The sequence below is a fragment of the Neofelis nebulosa genome, chromosome 3, assembly GCF_028018385.1.
Source record: "Neofelis nebulosa isolate mNeoNeb1 chromosome 3, mNeoNeb1.pri, whole genome shotgun sequence".
Taxonomy (NCBI): Eukaryota; Metazoa; Chordata; class Mammalia; order Carnivora; family Felidae; genus Neofelis; species Neofelis nebulosa.
Genome location: NC_080784.1, coordinates 115184559 through 115198749, shown reverse-complemented (window position 1 = coordinate 115198749; position 14191 = coordinate 115184559). Strand labels below are relative to the sequence as shown.

The following is a 14191-nucleotide window of genomic DNA, read 5'->3' as shown; positions in this document are numbered from 1 at the left end:
AATATTTAAGATTTACTGTCTTAGCAACTTTCAGGTATTGTTAACAGTAGTCACTGTGCTGTACATTAGATCCCCAGAACGTACTCATCTTAAAACTGAAAATTTATGGTGACAGATGGTAAGTACACTTATTGTGGCGAGCATTTCATACTGTATATAATTGTCAAATCACTGTGTTGTACACCTGAGACTAATACAATATTGTATATCAACTGTACTTTAATAAAAGAAAAATAAAAGTTTACACCCTTTGACCACTGTCTCCCTATTTCCCTTCCCCCCCAACCACCCAGGCCTTGGAAACTACCATTCTGCTCTGTTTCTATGAATTCAGCTTTTTAGATTCTACATACAAGTGAGATCATGTGCTATGTGTCTTTCTCTGACTTGTTTTACTTAGCATAATACCGTCAGGGTCCATCCCTGTTGTTGCAAGTGGAAGGATTTCCTTTTTTATGGTTGAATAATGTGTGTGTGTGTGTGTGTGTGTGTGTGTGTGTGTGTGTGTGTGTGTGTGTGTGTTTATCCATTTATCCATCAGTGGACCCTTGATGGATAGGCTGTTGCCATAGGTTTTTAATTACCTCTTGGTTGGCTGAAGATTATCCTCCAAATCAGGCAGTTTGACCTATCACAAAAGACCCACTGTGAATCACAAGTACTTTATTCCAGACGTCCAACCTAGTGTTACCATTGAGTCCTTACTTAGCTATATGTGAAATACAGCATTTGATTAGCAGCAGCAAATAAGATGCGGCAGTTTATAATAAAATATGGGATCTGAGCTGATACTGGAAACATTTGAACTGGAATTCGTGGACATTACTGCAGAAACAACCTCTATTCATCTTATCTTAGGTACCACTGCATAGTACAATAATGAATTAATAGCAGTGATGATTAGTAAAGTAAAACTGTTTGGGATTCATTTTGTTTAAAAAGGTAAGGAAGTTTATGAGATGTTTTAGGAAAGTTGCCATTAAAGATTATTAAAACATTTGGTAAGTTTCCAGTTTTTCTTAAAATCATATCTTTGAACCACCTTATTTTCTCTATATAATACTAGATATATGTGATGCTACTGAAGTTTCTACAAGAACTTCATATAAGCTGTATTTTGTTAGTATTTTGATGTCTTTCCAGTTAATTCCTGTGAATGAAATAGTTTTCTGTCTTTAGTTGCAGATTCTTTATCTTGTCCTGTTATGCAAAATGTTCAGCCTCTCAAGTCCAGCCCAGTCGTATCCTCTGTTTTGTCAGGAGCCTCATCAACAAGAACACCTCCTGCTGCAAATCGCCCAGTTGAGCCTGTAGCCTCAGTTACACAGCCATCAGAGTTATTACAACAGAAAGGTATTTGAAAAATTTATTTTACTGTATACAGAGAGAGTACACACTCACATATATACACACACACTGATTCAAATAGCTGATTTTAGAAAGTCAAACTGTATAACTATAGTTTATATAAAATATGAAGTGATATAATGTCTAATCTCAGTTCAAACACTGTTTTTTGTATATTAACTTCCAGTCTCTGCTTATGACTATATATTTTACATAATTGTAGTCATAGTATATATACCATTTTGTGTTTTGCTTTTACATTTATTACATTATACACAGTTCTTCATATATCCCCATAGTTGTCAGAGTCATTTTCATGGCTAATACTTCATTGTGTCAATGTATTATAATTTACTAATCCATCCCTCTGTTATGGAACATTTCTTTCCTATTTTTTAAATATTACTATAGTTGTAGGATAAAGCACCCCAGATTTTTTAATTTAGTGACTCTCCATATCCTATTTGATGTTTTCTCTATTTGTCATTATTATTAATGAAAGTAACTTTTGAGCCACCTTTGGTACTGAGAGGGGTGAAAATTAAATTGTAACCCATACCCTTGCAGCACTGACAAACAATATGGTTTATTCGTTTGTTGAATATTCTCCATGTGTTAAATAAGTGACAGGTAACTAAAAGGTGTTGTTTTGACCCTCCTTCCCTACGTTGCCTTTTCTTTTGGCAGTATTCTTGGTTATTTTCTACCTGGCTGAAACTCCAAATCTATTGATGTTTCAGGTTGATGTACTGTGTTTTTCATTTGATGAGAATAACTGAACTATTTTTAGGAATCTGTAGTTTGTATTTCCAGAGCAACCATTAGTAGTAATATTTTAGAGACTATGCTTACTGTATAATGACAGCTTCTTACCTTGAATATGAAGAATTCTCTTTCATTTTTCTCTCTTATGTTCTGAATCTCAGAAAAAGCATCTTAGGTTGATCTCACAACTTATTATTATCTGTTGAGTATGTGGTCAAGAGGACTTTCTATCATTTAATCAGAGTATACATTAAAAATGTTCTTATTTGGCTTTATAGGAAAACCACCTGCAGCACCATGGAGTGTCCATGGATTCCCAAGAAGCCAGTGGGTATATTGGGAATAAAATCTAGTTTTTTAGAAGTGTTTGCCTTTAAAATGAAGGACTGGTAGGAAATGTTTGCTTATCATGAGTAGAACAAATTTAAGAGTAGGTTTGAACCCCTGACTAAATGAATGGTATCTTTCCTCGGCATTGATGACTGCCTTCCATTTCTTAAATATCTTGCTTGTTTTGACCCTTTACATTGCCCCTGCTGGTATCTTTTTTTCCTATTATATTTTCTTTGTAGCATTTTACTTTAAGTACCATCCTGCCATTTTAAGTATCATTTTGTAAACCACATCCCTAGAAAATAATCCTAATTATGTGTTTTTCTTACTAATAAGATAGATTTAATAAAATAGGTTTGAAAAGAGGGGCTACCATTTATTGAGCACTTACAGTGTGCCAGATACTTTTATCTTACTTAACCCCCATTATCATCCTACAATATCCCTGTTTTACAGATGAGAACAGTGAGATTCAGAAAGATTAGGAAGTTTGCCCAAGATTATAAATTACTCTGCCCGAGTAGCAGAGTGAAAGATTTTTAACTGAAACTTTATCTTTCTGTAAAATAAGGTGAATTGTTTTGTAGGCTCTTAACAAGCTCTTGATTTACCTAAGAGAAGCTCCTTGAATAAGTAACAGAAAAGAGAATACTAGAAACATTTGAATTGTAGTTGTTTTGTTCCTTTTTTTTTTTTTAAGTGGGAGATTGGCTCCTTAGTGGCCTGTGGATAGATGTGCAGTGTACAATATATCATGTGAGGTAGGGCTACCACGTGTGTTGTGCAAGTTATGGTTTATGTGAATGGTGCCTGTTGTAGTTGGATGGTATGTGGGCTGCACAGGCTATGCTGTGGTTCTGATATGACTACTAAAATATTAATACTTCAAAGAGATTTTAATATTTTTCTCCTAGCTTCAGAGATACTTTTGCTTTGTTGTTCTCAGAAGGACTACACACTCTTGTACTGGTTTTAAGATAGGAGGCTGCAAATTTTGGTTTGCATACCTCCTAAAAAGTTTTTGTAAAAACTCTGTAACTATTTGGACATTGGTGAGATTGACGGCTAAAATTTTCACCAAAAGTTTAAATAGTTGCAGTTATGTAATTTCAACATATTGCATACATTGACTTTTTTAAATTTTTTTTTTTTTTTCCCAACGGTTTTTATTTATTTTTGGGACAGAGAGAGACAGACAGAACATGAACGGGGGAGGGGCAGAGAGAGGGAGACACAGAATCAGAAACAGGCTCCAGGCTCCGAGCCATCAGCCCAAAGCCTGACGCGGGGCTCAAACTCACGGACCGCGAGATCGTGACCTGGCTGAAGTCGGACGCTTAACCGACTGCGCCACCCAGGCGCCCCTGCATACATTGACTTTTAAAACAAAGAGGTTATATTATTCTTTGTATCCACTTGAATAAAACCTACTGTCGTCCTTATTAAAAATGCCTAAATGAGCCCTTCTTTAACATTTGGAAAGTTTACATTTTTTTCTTTTTCTCCTTAATGTCATACTCTTTCCCCCTGAATATAATATGATCATTTTATATATATTAATATATATAATAATATAATATATTCTTAAGCTAGAAACTCTTTTATCATTCTATCATAGTTCTTTGCCATAGTAATATTATATAAAATGAAATTTAAATTTTGCTTTATGATCGTACATGCCTAAGCATTAACTTTTTTTTATTCTTGATTGAACTGTCAAGATAATTATTAGTATATAGTTGGTCAAAATAACATATAAGAATTATGAATTTGGGTATTTTTTTTATGGAAAGTACATTTTGAATGGAAATACATCTTTCAGTGAAATGAATGACTCTCCCCCATCCCCATGATAGCTTTGTGTACCTGACTTGTATGACTCATTATTAGAATAAGATAAACTTAAGATAAATTTCATTCATAGTTTTTATCTTCACACATACAATTGCTAAGAAATTTTTTCATGTAAAGAAGATAGGAATGGTATTGGAAGGCTTTTATTAAAGTAGAGTTTTTCTTTAGACTTTTTTAACGTTTTTAATCTTCTGGGTTACATGTCAGAATTTTTATTGTTGTTTGTTAGATTTTATTTTCCAGCTTGTAGATAGATAGTACCATTATTACTTTCATGTAGCAGTTTATAATTTTAAAATACCTTTAATTTTTATTACCTCACTCAATCATCAGGTAAAGCAGGCATATCACATTTCATCTTCCTTTTATAAAAGGAAAAATTGAAGGTTAGAAAGGTTTAGGTGTGTTCCCCAAAGACACAAACTCTCTAGGTAGGGGGTGCCAAGACCCCATGTAGGTCCTCTGGCTCCAAACCCAATCCTTGTTTTGCTGAATCACCAATTATTCAGAGTATTGTGAATTTCATTATACTTTTGCCAATATAACATCTCATCACATCCTTTAAATGTGTTTTTATCAAAAACTTTAAAATGTAATGTAGGTCATTTGTTTTATATATGGCATCGCCATATAACCTAATTGGCAAAGGCAGTCCTCATTTTCAAACCAGTGAGACAAATTTAATTCTTTGCCAGAAAATCTGACTTAATTTTTTTAATCCAAGGGGATGTGTTCCTGGAGTTTCAAAGGGGTATCATAAACTCCACTGAGAAATAAATTATAGCATATATCTTCTAAGCCAAATTACTAAAAGCAGTCAAATTTAAATGTCAAAGACCAAATATGATTAATGTATCCTTTTTTATGGTAGATTATAAAAATTAGGCGGGGCGCCTGGGTGGCTCAGTCGGTTAAGCGGCCGACTTCAGCTCAGGTCACTATCTCGCTGTCCGTGAGTTCGAGCCCTGCGTCGGGCTCTGGGCTGATGGCTCAGAGCCTGGAGCCTGCTTCCGATTCTGTGTCTCCCTCTCTCTCTGCCCCTCCCCCATTCATGCTCTGTCTCTGTCTCAAAAATAAATAAAGCGTTAAAAAAAAATTAAAAATTAGGCAATGAGTTGATAAGCTGTTTTTCATTACCAAATTTGAAATAAAGGAGTGTAACATCTATCTGATAATTACACTATTTAAGAAGTGAGGATTTTCTTGAAAACCATTGTATTCCTATAGTAAATATACACATTATGTGTATCAAACTCTGGTATTTGGCATCTTTAAAATATTTAAATAGGAATCAAGTATAAAAATGAAAAGTAATTCTGTTATTTAATCAGGCATCATGATTAAAATGTTCTCATGTTGGAGTGCCTGGGTGTCTCAGTTGGTACCTGACTCGATTTCGGCTCAGGTCATGATTTCACAGTTTGTGAATTCAAGACCCATGTCAGGCTCTGTTCTGACAGCTCAGATCCTGCTTGGGATCCTCTCTCTCCCTCTCTCTCTGTCCCTCCCCCGTGCTCTCTCTCTCTCTCCCTCTTTCTCTTTCTCAAAAATAAACATTAAAAACAATGTTCCCATGTAATTAATTGAAAAAAGAAAAACATATACCACTAAGTACTAACAGATTTACCCACTAGTAAATATTTTTGTTATCGTTAAAAGGAGGTAGAAATAACTAAATATTGTATAAAATATAAGGAGGTGAGAAGTGATTATAATCATAAATATTTTATGATAAAATAGGTTGTAAAATACTTTATTGAATATTTCATGTTGACTTTGAAAGAAATTATGTAAAATTTTTATCTATGAGTTTTATCCAATGTATCTTGAAAAAAAATTGGTCATCCTAGAAAACATTCTACTTGTTTTTAAAAGAATTAACATGGCTAAGAATACTTTTCAGATTGGTGGAAGTTTATTTTTTGTAATGACTTGTTCTGTCCCCTGTAGGGATAAATATTAAGAATAGCTGAAAATAATTGTTTTTAATGAAATATACACAAAAACATGTTTTTTAAAGTTCAATAATAATAATAGCTAATAATTATATAGTATTTAGTATATTTCAGGCATCATTTTAAGCTTTGAAATATATTAATTCACTTTATCCTCACAACAACCACTATCTGATGTAGTTCTTACCCCCTTTACAGATGCTGTAAATGAAAACCAGAGAGGTTAGTAATTTGCCCAGGGAAACACAGCTGGTAATTGATAGAACATAGAATTGAACCCAGAGCCCCCATCTTTATTCAGTGTTCTGCTGCTTGTCTCTTCAGTATTTCTTACTGGTTTTGCTTTGTCCTCATGGTACTCTTTCAAAAGCAGTGGGTTCTTTGGCAGTAGTGCTTGTGAGCTGCATACGTGCAGAATTATTAAATAAATTCATCATTACTCCCACCAATTTACTTTTCACTATTTTTGAATTAAGAATATTCCAGTGAGCCCCAACCCTATTTCTAACATCTTCCGTCTTTAACCGAAACATGTATGGCAAGATAAAAGAAAGTCTGTAGATTGAAGGTGCCTTGATTAATCATTTAAAGAAGGAAGAAGCTTTCCCTTTAGTCCCAGAGACATTTTTATATCTCAGGGCAATGTAAGATTTAGGAGAAGTTAAGGGTATGTGTTTCCTTTGTAAAGTGAGAGAATGGCTGTTAACACAGGCACTTTCTAAGTTGGGTATGTTTTAGAAAGACTACCATGGAAACTGATTCTCTTAAAGCCATTATTTTGCAGGAACTCTTGGAAAGTTTTAGAGTATGCATATGTAGTTTGAAGACCAGCTTAAAGAAAGGTAACAGTCGCTCAAAAGTCTGAACTCTTGAATTTAAAAAAGCTAACTTCCACAAGGGATTTGTTCTCTTCAGACTAATTTTATTTATTCCCAGTGTAGCTGTATCCAGGGAACAGTGAAGATGCCCTTTATTAAGCAGCTCCAAGGATACAGTCTCTTGGAGAGTTTGCCTGAAGGTACTTTAATGCGATAGGTAGTTTAAACTGAATGTCCTTTTTAAGATATTGGGGCCCTGTTGGTAACAAAGCTCTTCATCGTGTCAGATTCTATCTCTGAAGTGGGTCTTGCCTCTTGGTTTACTAAGATTCATACCTTGAAAGTTCTAAGTAAAACAGTAAGTTAGGATGTAGCATTCCTGCCCCATTTGGCACAGGTGGAGATGGAGGTGGCGGTGGTTGGAGTGGAAGGTACTCCATGTACATCTCTACAGTGGCTTTCAGGCTGAGCTCTAGAAGACCTTACGTTCTACCACCTCATATATGCAACCTGAGTATCTCATGCATAGGTTCTGGCTCTTAAAGGAGGTCTGAATAAAGGCACTCAGGAAGTTCGCACATATCGTAGAGTAGATGACTCGGCTGTCAACCCCCATTTGTTGCAGTTTGTATGAACTGTACCCAGCCTAGAGCAGGGCTTTAAATAAGGGTTGATTGTTATTCCAGAGCTCTTGTCATTTCTCTGTGGAGTCACAAAAATATCATATTCTTGTGCCATTAATATTCTCAAGCTTTAAACAAAGTTTACTTGGACAAGCAAAGGAATGCTAAATTCTGAGCATAGTAAGAGTCATACTTAGGGAAGGACTCAAATCTTGACACTGTCATCTCTAGAATTTCTCAAAAAAGACTGCATCCTTTTTTGAGAAAGTAAAAATTTGAGTATGTTGTGTGACATTCTGTTAATACGGTACATTGACAGCCATAGTATAACCTAAAATGATACATTACTCTATTTTGTCTTATTCATAGGTTTGTTCCAGTTCATTAAGTAGTTCTTTAGATTTTTTTTTTAATCGTATAGTCTTCTCATTTGTTTCCAATTAAGCACTGCATATTTTTCCAGTAATAAGTGAATCTGGTAATTCAGTAAATCTAGACAAAGAGAGGAAAATGTTTTATCATGCGTATAGGTTTGTGCTTTATTTTGGCTTTTTTGATTAGTTACAGAGTCAACATCCTGCATATTGATTCAGTCATGAAAAGAATGGATTCTCTTCTGATTTTTTCCTGCTTAGTGGCCTGTGTTAGCGCAGTAAACGGATTTTCTTTTTTCTCTTGTTTCTTCTTATTGTATACACACGTATACACTTTTTAAAGTGCAATGCTAATTGCGTTTTGAGAAAGTACTTCATTTTTAAAGAAGTTCTTATTAAATTGAAGAATTTATTTTCTCTACTATCTTTTTACTGTTAACTTGTGTTTTATTGCAGACTTCTTAGTATATTTAACCTAAGGTCTAATATTAGTCAAATTTTCATTTTAAATAGGTTTTGTTAGAGGAACAGGCCACTCTGAATTTGGTCTTTCAGGGTGTCAAGTTGATTTCTCAGATAAGTTTGTAATAACTACTGTTTATCTATGTTTAAAAGATGTTTCAGCAAAGCCAGCAGATTTTTCTCTGACTTCTTTGGTCCCAGTGAGAAGATCAGAGCTTCACTTATCTGCAGTTTAACCTTTGCTCTCTTCTGAACTCAGATTTTTCTCTTTAATAGCATTTTTCCTATGATAGCCATGAGTTGTGTTTATTAACATAACGTGCTAATTTAAAAGGTCACCTGAAAGAAAAAAGACAGCAAGCATCAGGGGACTACCATGTGAGTTTGATGAGGCATCGCTTCATTGTGCTTCCAATATTGTGAAATGTTCTTAAATATCCACACTGTGTTTCGGTGTCATTTTTTTTTTTATCTTTTTTTCAAGTTGAGCTATAAGATTTTCTTTACAAGGATATTATTTTTTATTTTTGTATTTTTAATTGGGATTATTTTATTTTCCCTCTTAAAATTTTGTGGATGTTAGTCTAATTTTACCACATTAATTAAATTATAAAAACACCCAGTCACTGTTTTGGGGAGGTGGGGGAGAAGAGTTATATAGTTAAACCCGCTGTGCCTTTTCCACAGAATCTTTCTTCTTGGTGTGTCTTACAAGACCAGTCTTATCCACCTACCTCAGACTCACATGTAGGCAATAGGCTGAAGCTGAGATGATTGGCCATCTCAGAAAATTCACTGTTTTGTAATTGTCACACTTGTAGGACCACAGGTAATTAGCTTTTTTTTTTTTTTTTTTTTTTGAGCATCTGTGAGCAGAGAACTATTCTGAATACAGTTCTTTAACTGTCATTCTTTTTCCGTTACGAGAACTGAGTTACCATCAAGGTGGCATTAACAGAAGGAAGGTATCAAGTATTTGTATGTGTGTTGAATGCTGTATAAATTCATTTGAGTAGAAATGATCACTGCTCACCAAGAATGTGCAGTCCCAAAGGATGTATGCCACAAGGGCCCCAAGGTCAATGAAGGTAAACATGTATGGAGCTCAGTTAAATTTTCAGAGTATCACTGCAGTTTCCTAATTATTATCAGTGTAATACGTGGTACGTTTTTCACACTTAAACCAGTTATTATAAAAGCTGCTTTTACTAAACTGCTTTGCAGAGATTTTCTAATGGATCCAATTTTGATAATAAGTTTGCTAACATTAAAATGCATGCTGGGATGTTCTTTAGAATGTCAGAGTTCTTTCTCACTTTTGATGCAATGTCAAAATTTTATTTCTCATCTTTCCTGTTGGTTTGACTCTTGTGTTTGTGCTTTCCACTTTACAGGCATGCAGTATGGTGACTATGTTAATAATCAAGCTAGCTCCGCACCAACTCCCTTGTCATCAACTTCCGATGATGAGGAAGAGGAGGAGGAGGATGAGGAAGCAGGTCTGCTTTAGCTTTACACCAGTTCTTGATCTTTTCCTACTCAAGCTTTCTTTTTATGTCCACAGTCTGTTAGCCTTAAAAAAAAAGAGCGTCTGCAGATTTAGCTCAATGAACTTGCTTGGTTTGGGTTATAGAAGGTTGGTTCACTTGAAATGAGGTGTTTTTGTTTTATTTTTCCTCCTTTGGACATCTCTACCATTTTGTAAGTAACGACACATCTTTCATGATGATAGAGTGCTTTCTTCTTTCAGAAATGCATTTCCTCTCATGTCACATGCCAAAGAATGAGTCCTAACTGAAGCTTTTGGCTTATGGATTGCTTTAGCACCCTTTGAGGAATAATGTTTTGTTTTCTGCTCTGCATGCTACCTAAACTAATCAAAATGAACCACATGGATTTTATAATACTGATAGAGAAATTAACAGTGTTTCTTTGAGGTCCTTTTTGGTCCTTCTTGTTATATACTTAGGAGGCCCAAAATTTGTAGTTATGATCTTGCTTCATGAAGTAGTAGTTCAGATCTTGGTAGGGGAAGAAGTTGTACATATGATTATGTGTTGCACCCTGTTGAATATCTTTTTCTGGCTTTGTTGGGTAGAGCACTACTAAACATTAACCAGTTCAGTTCCTCCATTACTCTAACAGTTTAAGACAAACATTAAGTGTAGATATTTCAAATTATATATAGCCATGATTCTCCTGTTATTTTTATTATTGAATGGAAGGATTTGCTCTATAAACAGTATGTTTAAACAAAAGTTTATTGGGGCGCCTGGGTGGCTCAGTCGGTTGGGTGTCTGACTTTGGGTCAGATCATGATCTTGCGGTCCGTGAGTTTGAGCCCCACGTCGGGCTCTGTGCTGACAGCTCAGGCCTGGAGCCTGTTTCAGATTCTGTGTCTCCTTCTCTCTCTGACCTTCCCCCATTCACACTCTGTCTCTCTCTGTCTCAAAAATGAATAAACGTTAAAAAAAAAAAATTAAAAAAATAAAAATAAACAAAAGCTTATTTCCTGTGCATTTTTAAAATATTCAGATCCTGGGGCACCTGAGTGGCTCAGTCGGTTAAGCGTCCGACTTTGGCTCAGGTCATGATCTCACAGTTCGTGAGTTCAAGCCCTACGTCGGAGTCTGTGCTGACAGCTCGGAGCCTGGAGCCTGCTTCAGATTCTGTGTTTCCCTCTCTCTGCCCATCCCCGGCTTGTGGTCTGTCTCTCTCTGTCTCTCAAAAATAAGTGTTTAAAAAAAATTTTTTTTTTTTTTAAAAAGAGGATTGACTATATTCAAACAAATACTGGTTAAAAAAATATTCAGATCATTATGCACAGTTTGAGGAAGGGTAAAAAATAGAGGGTTACAGTGGGGAGTAATATTTTTTTACCTTAAATATATAAAATACCCATCTATCTTTTTGGATTTTTAGTAATGTTTAATTTTTATATAATTTTTTAAAATTTCAGCCTTATAGAAACATTGGTAAGAAGAGCAAAAGAAATTCCCATATACACTTAGATAAACCATTTTTGCCCCACTTACTTTATAATTCCACATTTTTTCCTGCATCGTTTGAAAGTAAGTTGGAGATATCGTATAGTTCCCTATTATAGGAACAATGTCTTACATAACACAATGCAGTTATCAGGATATTAAACACTGGTGCAATATCAGCTACATAGCCCATAGTCACATCTCAACAGTTGTCTCAATAAGATCATTTATAGCTATTTTCATGGTCCAGGATCCAATTCAGGGTCATCCATCGAGTTTTGTTGCCATTTCTGTTTAGACTCTTACCATCTGAGATAGTCCGTTAACCTTTCTTTTTCTTGACTATGACAATTTTGAAGAATATAGGCTAGTTGTTTTGTAGAATGTACCTCACTTTGGGTTTATCTGATGTATCCTTGTGATTAGATTCAAATCATGTATTTAGGCAGGATTACCACTAAAGTAATGTGTTCTCAGTGCATTCTCTCCCAGGCACATGATGTTGATTTGTTCCCATATTGATGGTGTTAACTTTGATCACTTGATTAAAATGGTGTCTTCCAGGTTTTTCCACAGTAAAGTTACTTCTTTTTCCTCTTGGAGTTAATAAATAATTTGTGGGGAGGGGTGCTGGAGTGGCTCAGTCAGTGAAGCATCTGACTCTTGGTTTCAGCTCAGGTCACGATCTCAGGGTTTCGTGAGTTCAAGCCCCACATCAAGCTCTGTGCTGGCAGCCAGAAGCCTGCCTGAGATTATCTCTCTCCCTCTCTCTTTCTACCCCTCCCCACTTGCGCTATCTTGGTCTCTCTCAAAATAAATAAACTTAAAAAAAATTTTTTTGGCGGGGGCACCTGGGTGGCTCAGTTGGTTGAGTCTCCGACTTCGGCTCGGGTCATGATCTTATGGTCTATGAGTTCAAGCCCTGTGTCGGGCTCTGTGCCGACAGCTCAGAGCCTGGAGCCTGCTTCAGATTCTGTGACTCCTCTCTCTGTCCCTCTCCCCATTCATGCTCTGTCTCTGTCTCAAAAATAAATAAACATTAAAAAAAAATTTTTTTTAATAAATAATTTCTGGGGAGATTTTTTGATAGTATGTAATGCCCTGTTCTTTATTATAAACTTTCACTCAGTTTAAGTATTCATTGCTGATTTTCTAATTCCAACATTCCTTCAATATTTATGAGCCAAGGTTTCACTGTAAAGGAGAACTTTTTCTTCTCCCTTGTTGACTTCTTTGGGTTCGTATTGATTCATGGATTCTTACTTTATTCACTAGGTAATAATCTATTACAAACATTGGTTATTTTGATAGCAACTTATCCTAGTTTTGGCCCAGTGACAGCTCCTTCAAACTGTCTTTTAAAAATGTTCCCATGGGGTCACCTGGGTGGCTCATTCGGTTAAGCATCTGTCTTTGGCTCAGGTCATGATCTCACGGTTCGTGAGTTCAAGCCCCACGTTGAGCTCTGCTGACAGCTCGGAGCCTGGAGTCTGCTTTGGATTCTGTCTCCCCTTCTCTCTGCCTCTCCCCTGCTCATGCGCGCGCACTCTCACGCGCGCTCTCTGGCTCTCTCTCTCTCTCTCTCTCTCTCCCTCCCTCTGTCTCTCCCCCTCACTCTGTCTCAGAAATAAACATTAAATAAACAAACAAACAAATAAATAGAAATATTCCCATGAAGGCCACCTGGGTGTCTCAGTCGATTAAGCATCTGACTTTGACTCAGCTCATGAACTCACAGCCTGTGGGTTCCAGCCCCGCATTGGGCTCTGTGGGAACAACTCAGAGTGTGGAGCCTGCTTCAGATTCTGTGTCTCCTTCTCTTTCTCTCTGCCCTCCCTCTTTGTGCTCCATCTCTCTCTCAAAAATAAATATTAAAAAAAAATTTTTTTTAAATGTTTCCATGAGTCTTTAAGCATATATTTTAAGCACATTGAGGTCTCAGTAAGATGTTCCTAGCTCATCTTACATTGCTTCAACCATGGACTGAGCTTTTTCTCCAAATAGTCCTATTTTCTTTAGTGGAAAAGGGTATTTTAATGAAACCAAGATCTGATTGTAGTGTGTGGATATTGCTACTAAATGGATTATTGTTCCCAGGCCCTGAATTATTACTATTTAAGGTATATATTATTCAGATCCTCTCATCCTTATTTTGCACATTTCAAAAATGTGTTATTTTGTATAATGTTGTCAGCCTAAATTACTCTCATTAAAAAAAAATCTTTTTAATTCCAGTATAGTTAACTAAATTACTCTCATTTTTATTCTGCTTGCAATTAAGTGCAGTTGTTGAAACTTCTGTTTCCTTAGACTGAAAAAAATTGGGAAATCAGAAAGATTAAGCATTTATGGTTTTTCTCCAATTACCTTATCTTGTTTAACCATTTTTTTCTTGAATATATTACAGATTTAAAATTCTGAGTTCTTTTTTTTTTTTTTTAAGGTTTTATATAAATTCCAGTCAGTTAACATACAGTATATTAGTTTCAGGTATACAATAGTGATTCAGCACGTCTGTACATCACCCTGTGCTCATCACAGCAAATGCACTTTTTAATCCCCATCACACACTTCACCCATCTCACCCACCTCCCTTCTGTCAAACAAACTGTCAGTTTGTTCTCTATAGTTGAGTCTGTTTCTTGGTGTTTGCCCCTTTCCCCCTTTTCTTCC

General features: G+C 35.7%; 1 protein-coding gene across 4 annotated transcripts in view; it reads left to right on the top strand.

Moving 5' to 3' along the window:
• SEC24B (SEC24 homolog B, COPII coat complex component) overlaps positions 1 to 14191 on the top strand; it is a 101141-nt gene that overhangs the window by 33786 nt on the left and 53164 nt on the right. For 2 of the 4 annotated variants that reach the window (XM_058721687.1, XM_058721686.1), the window contains exons 3-4: positions 1180 to 1353; positions 9926 to 10030. In XM_058721687.1, coding sequence (XP_058577670.1) covers positions 1180 to 1353; positions 9926 to 10030 — 279 coding nt within the window. The remainder of the gene's footprint in view (positions 1 to 1179; positions 1354 to 9925; positions 10031 to 14191) is intronic. The other 2 variants (XM_058721689.1, XM_058721688.1) reach the window with 1 other exon arrangement.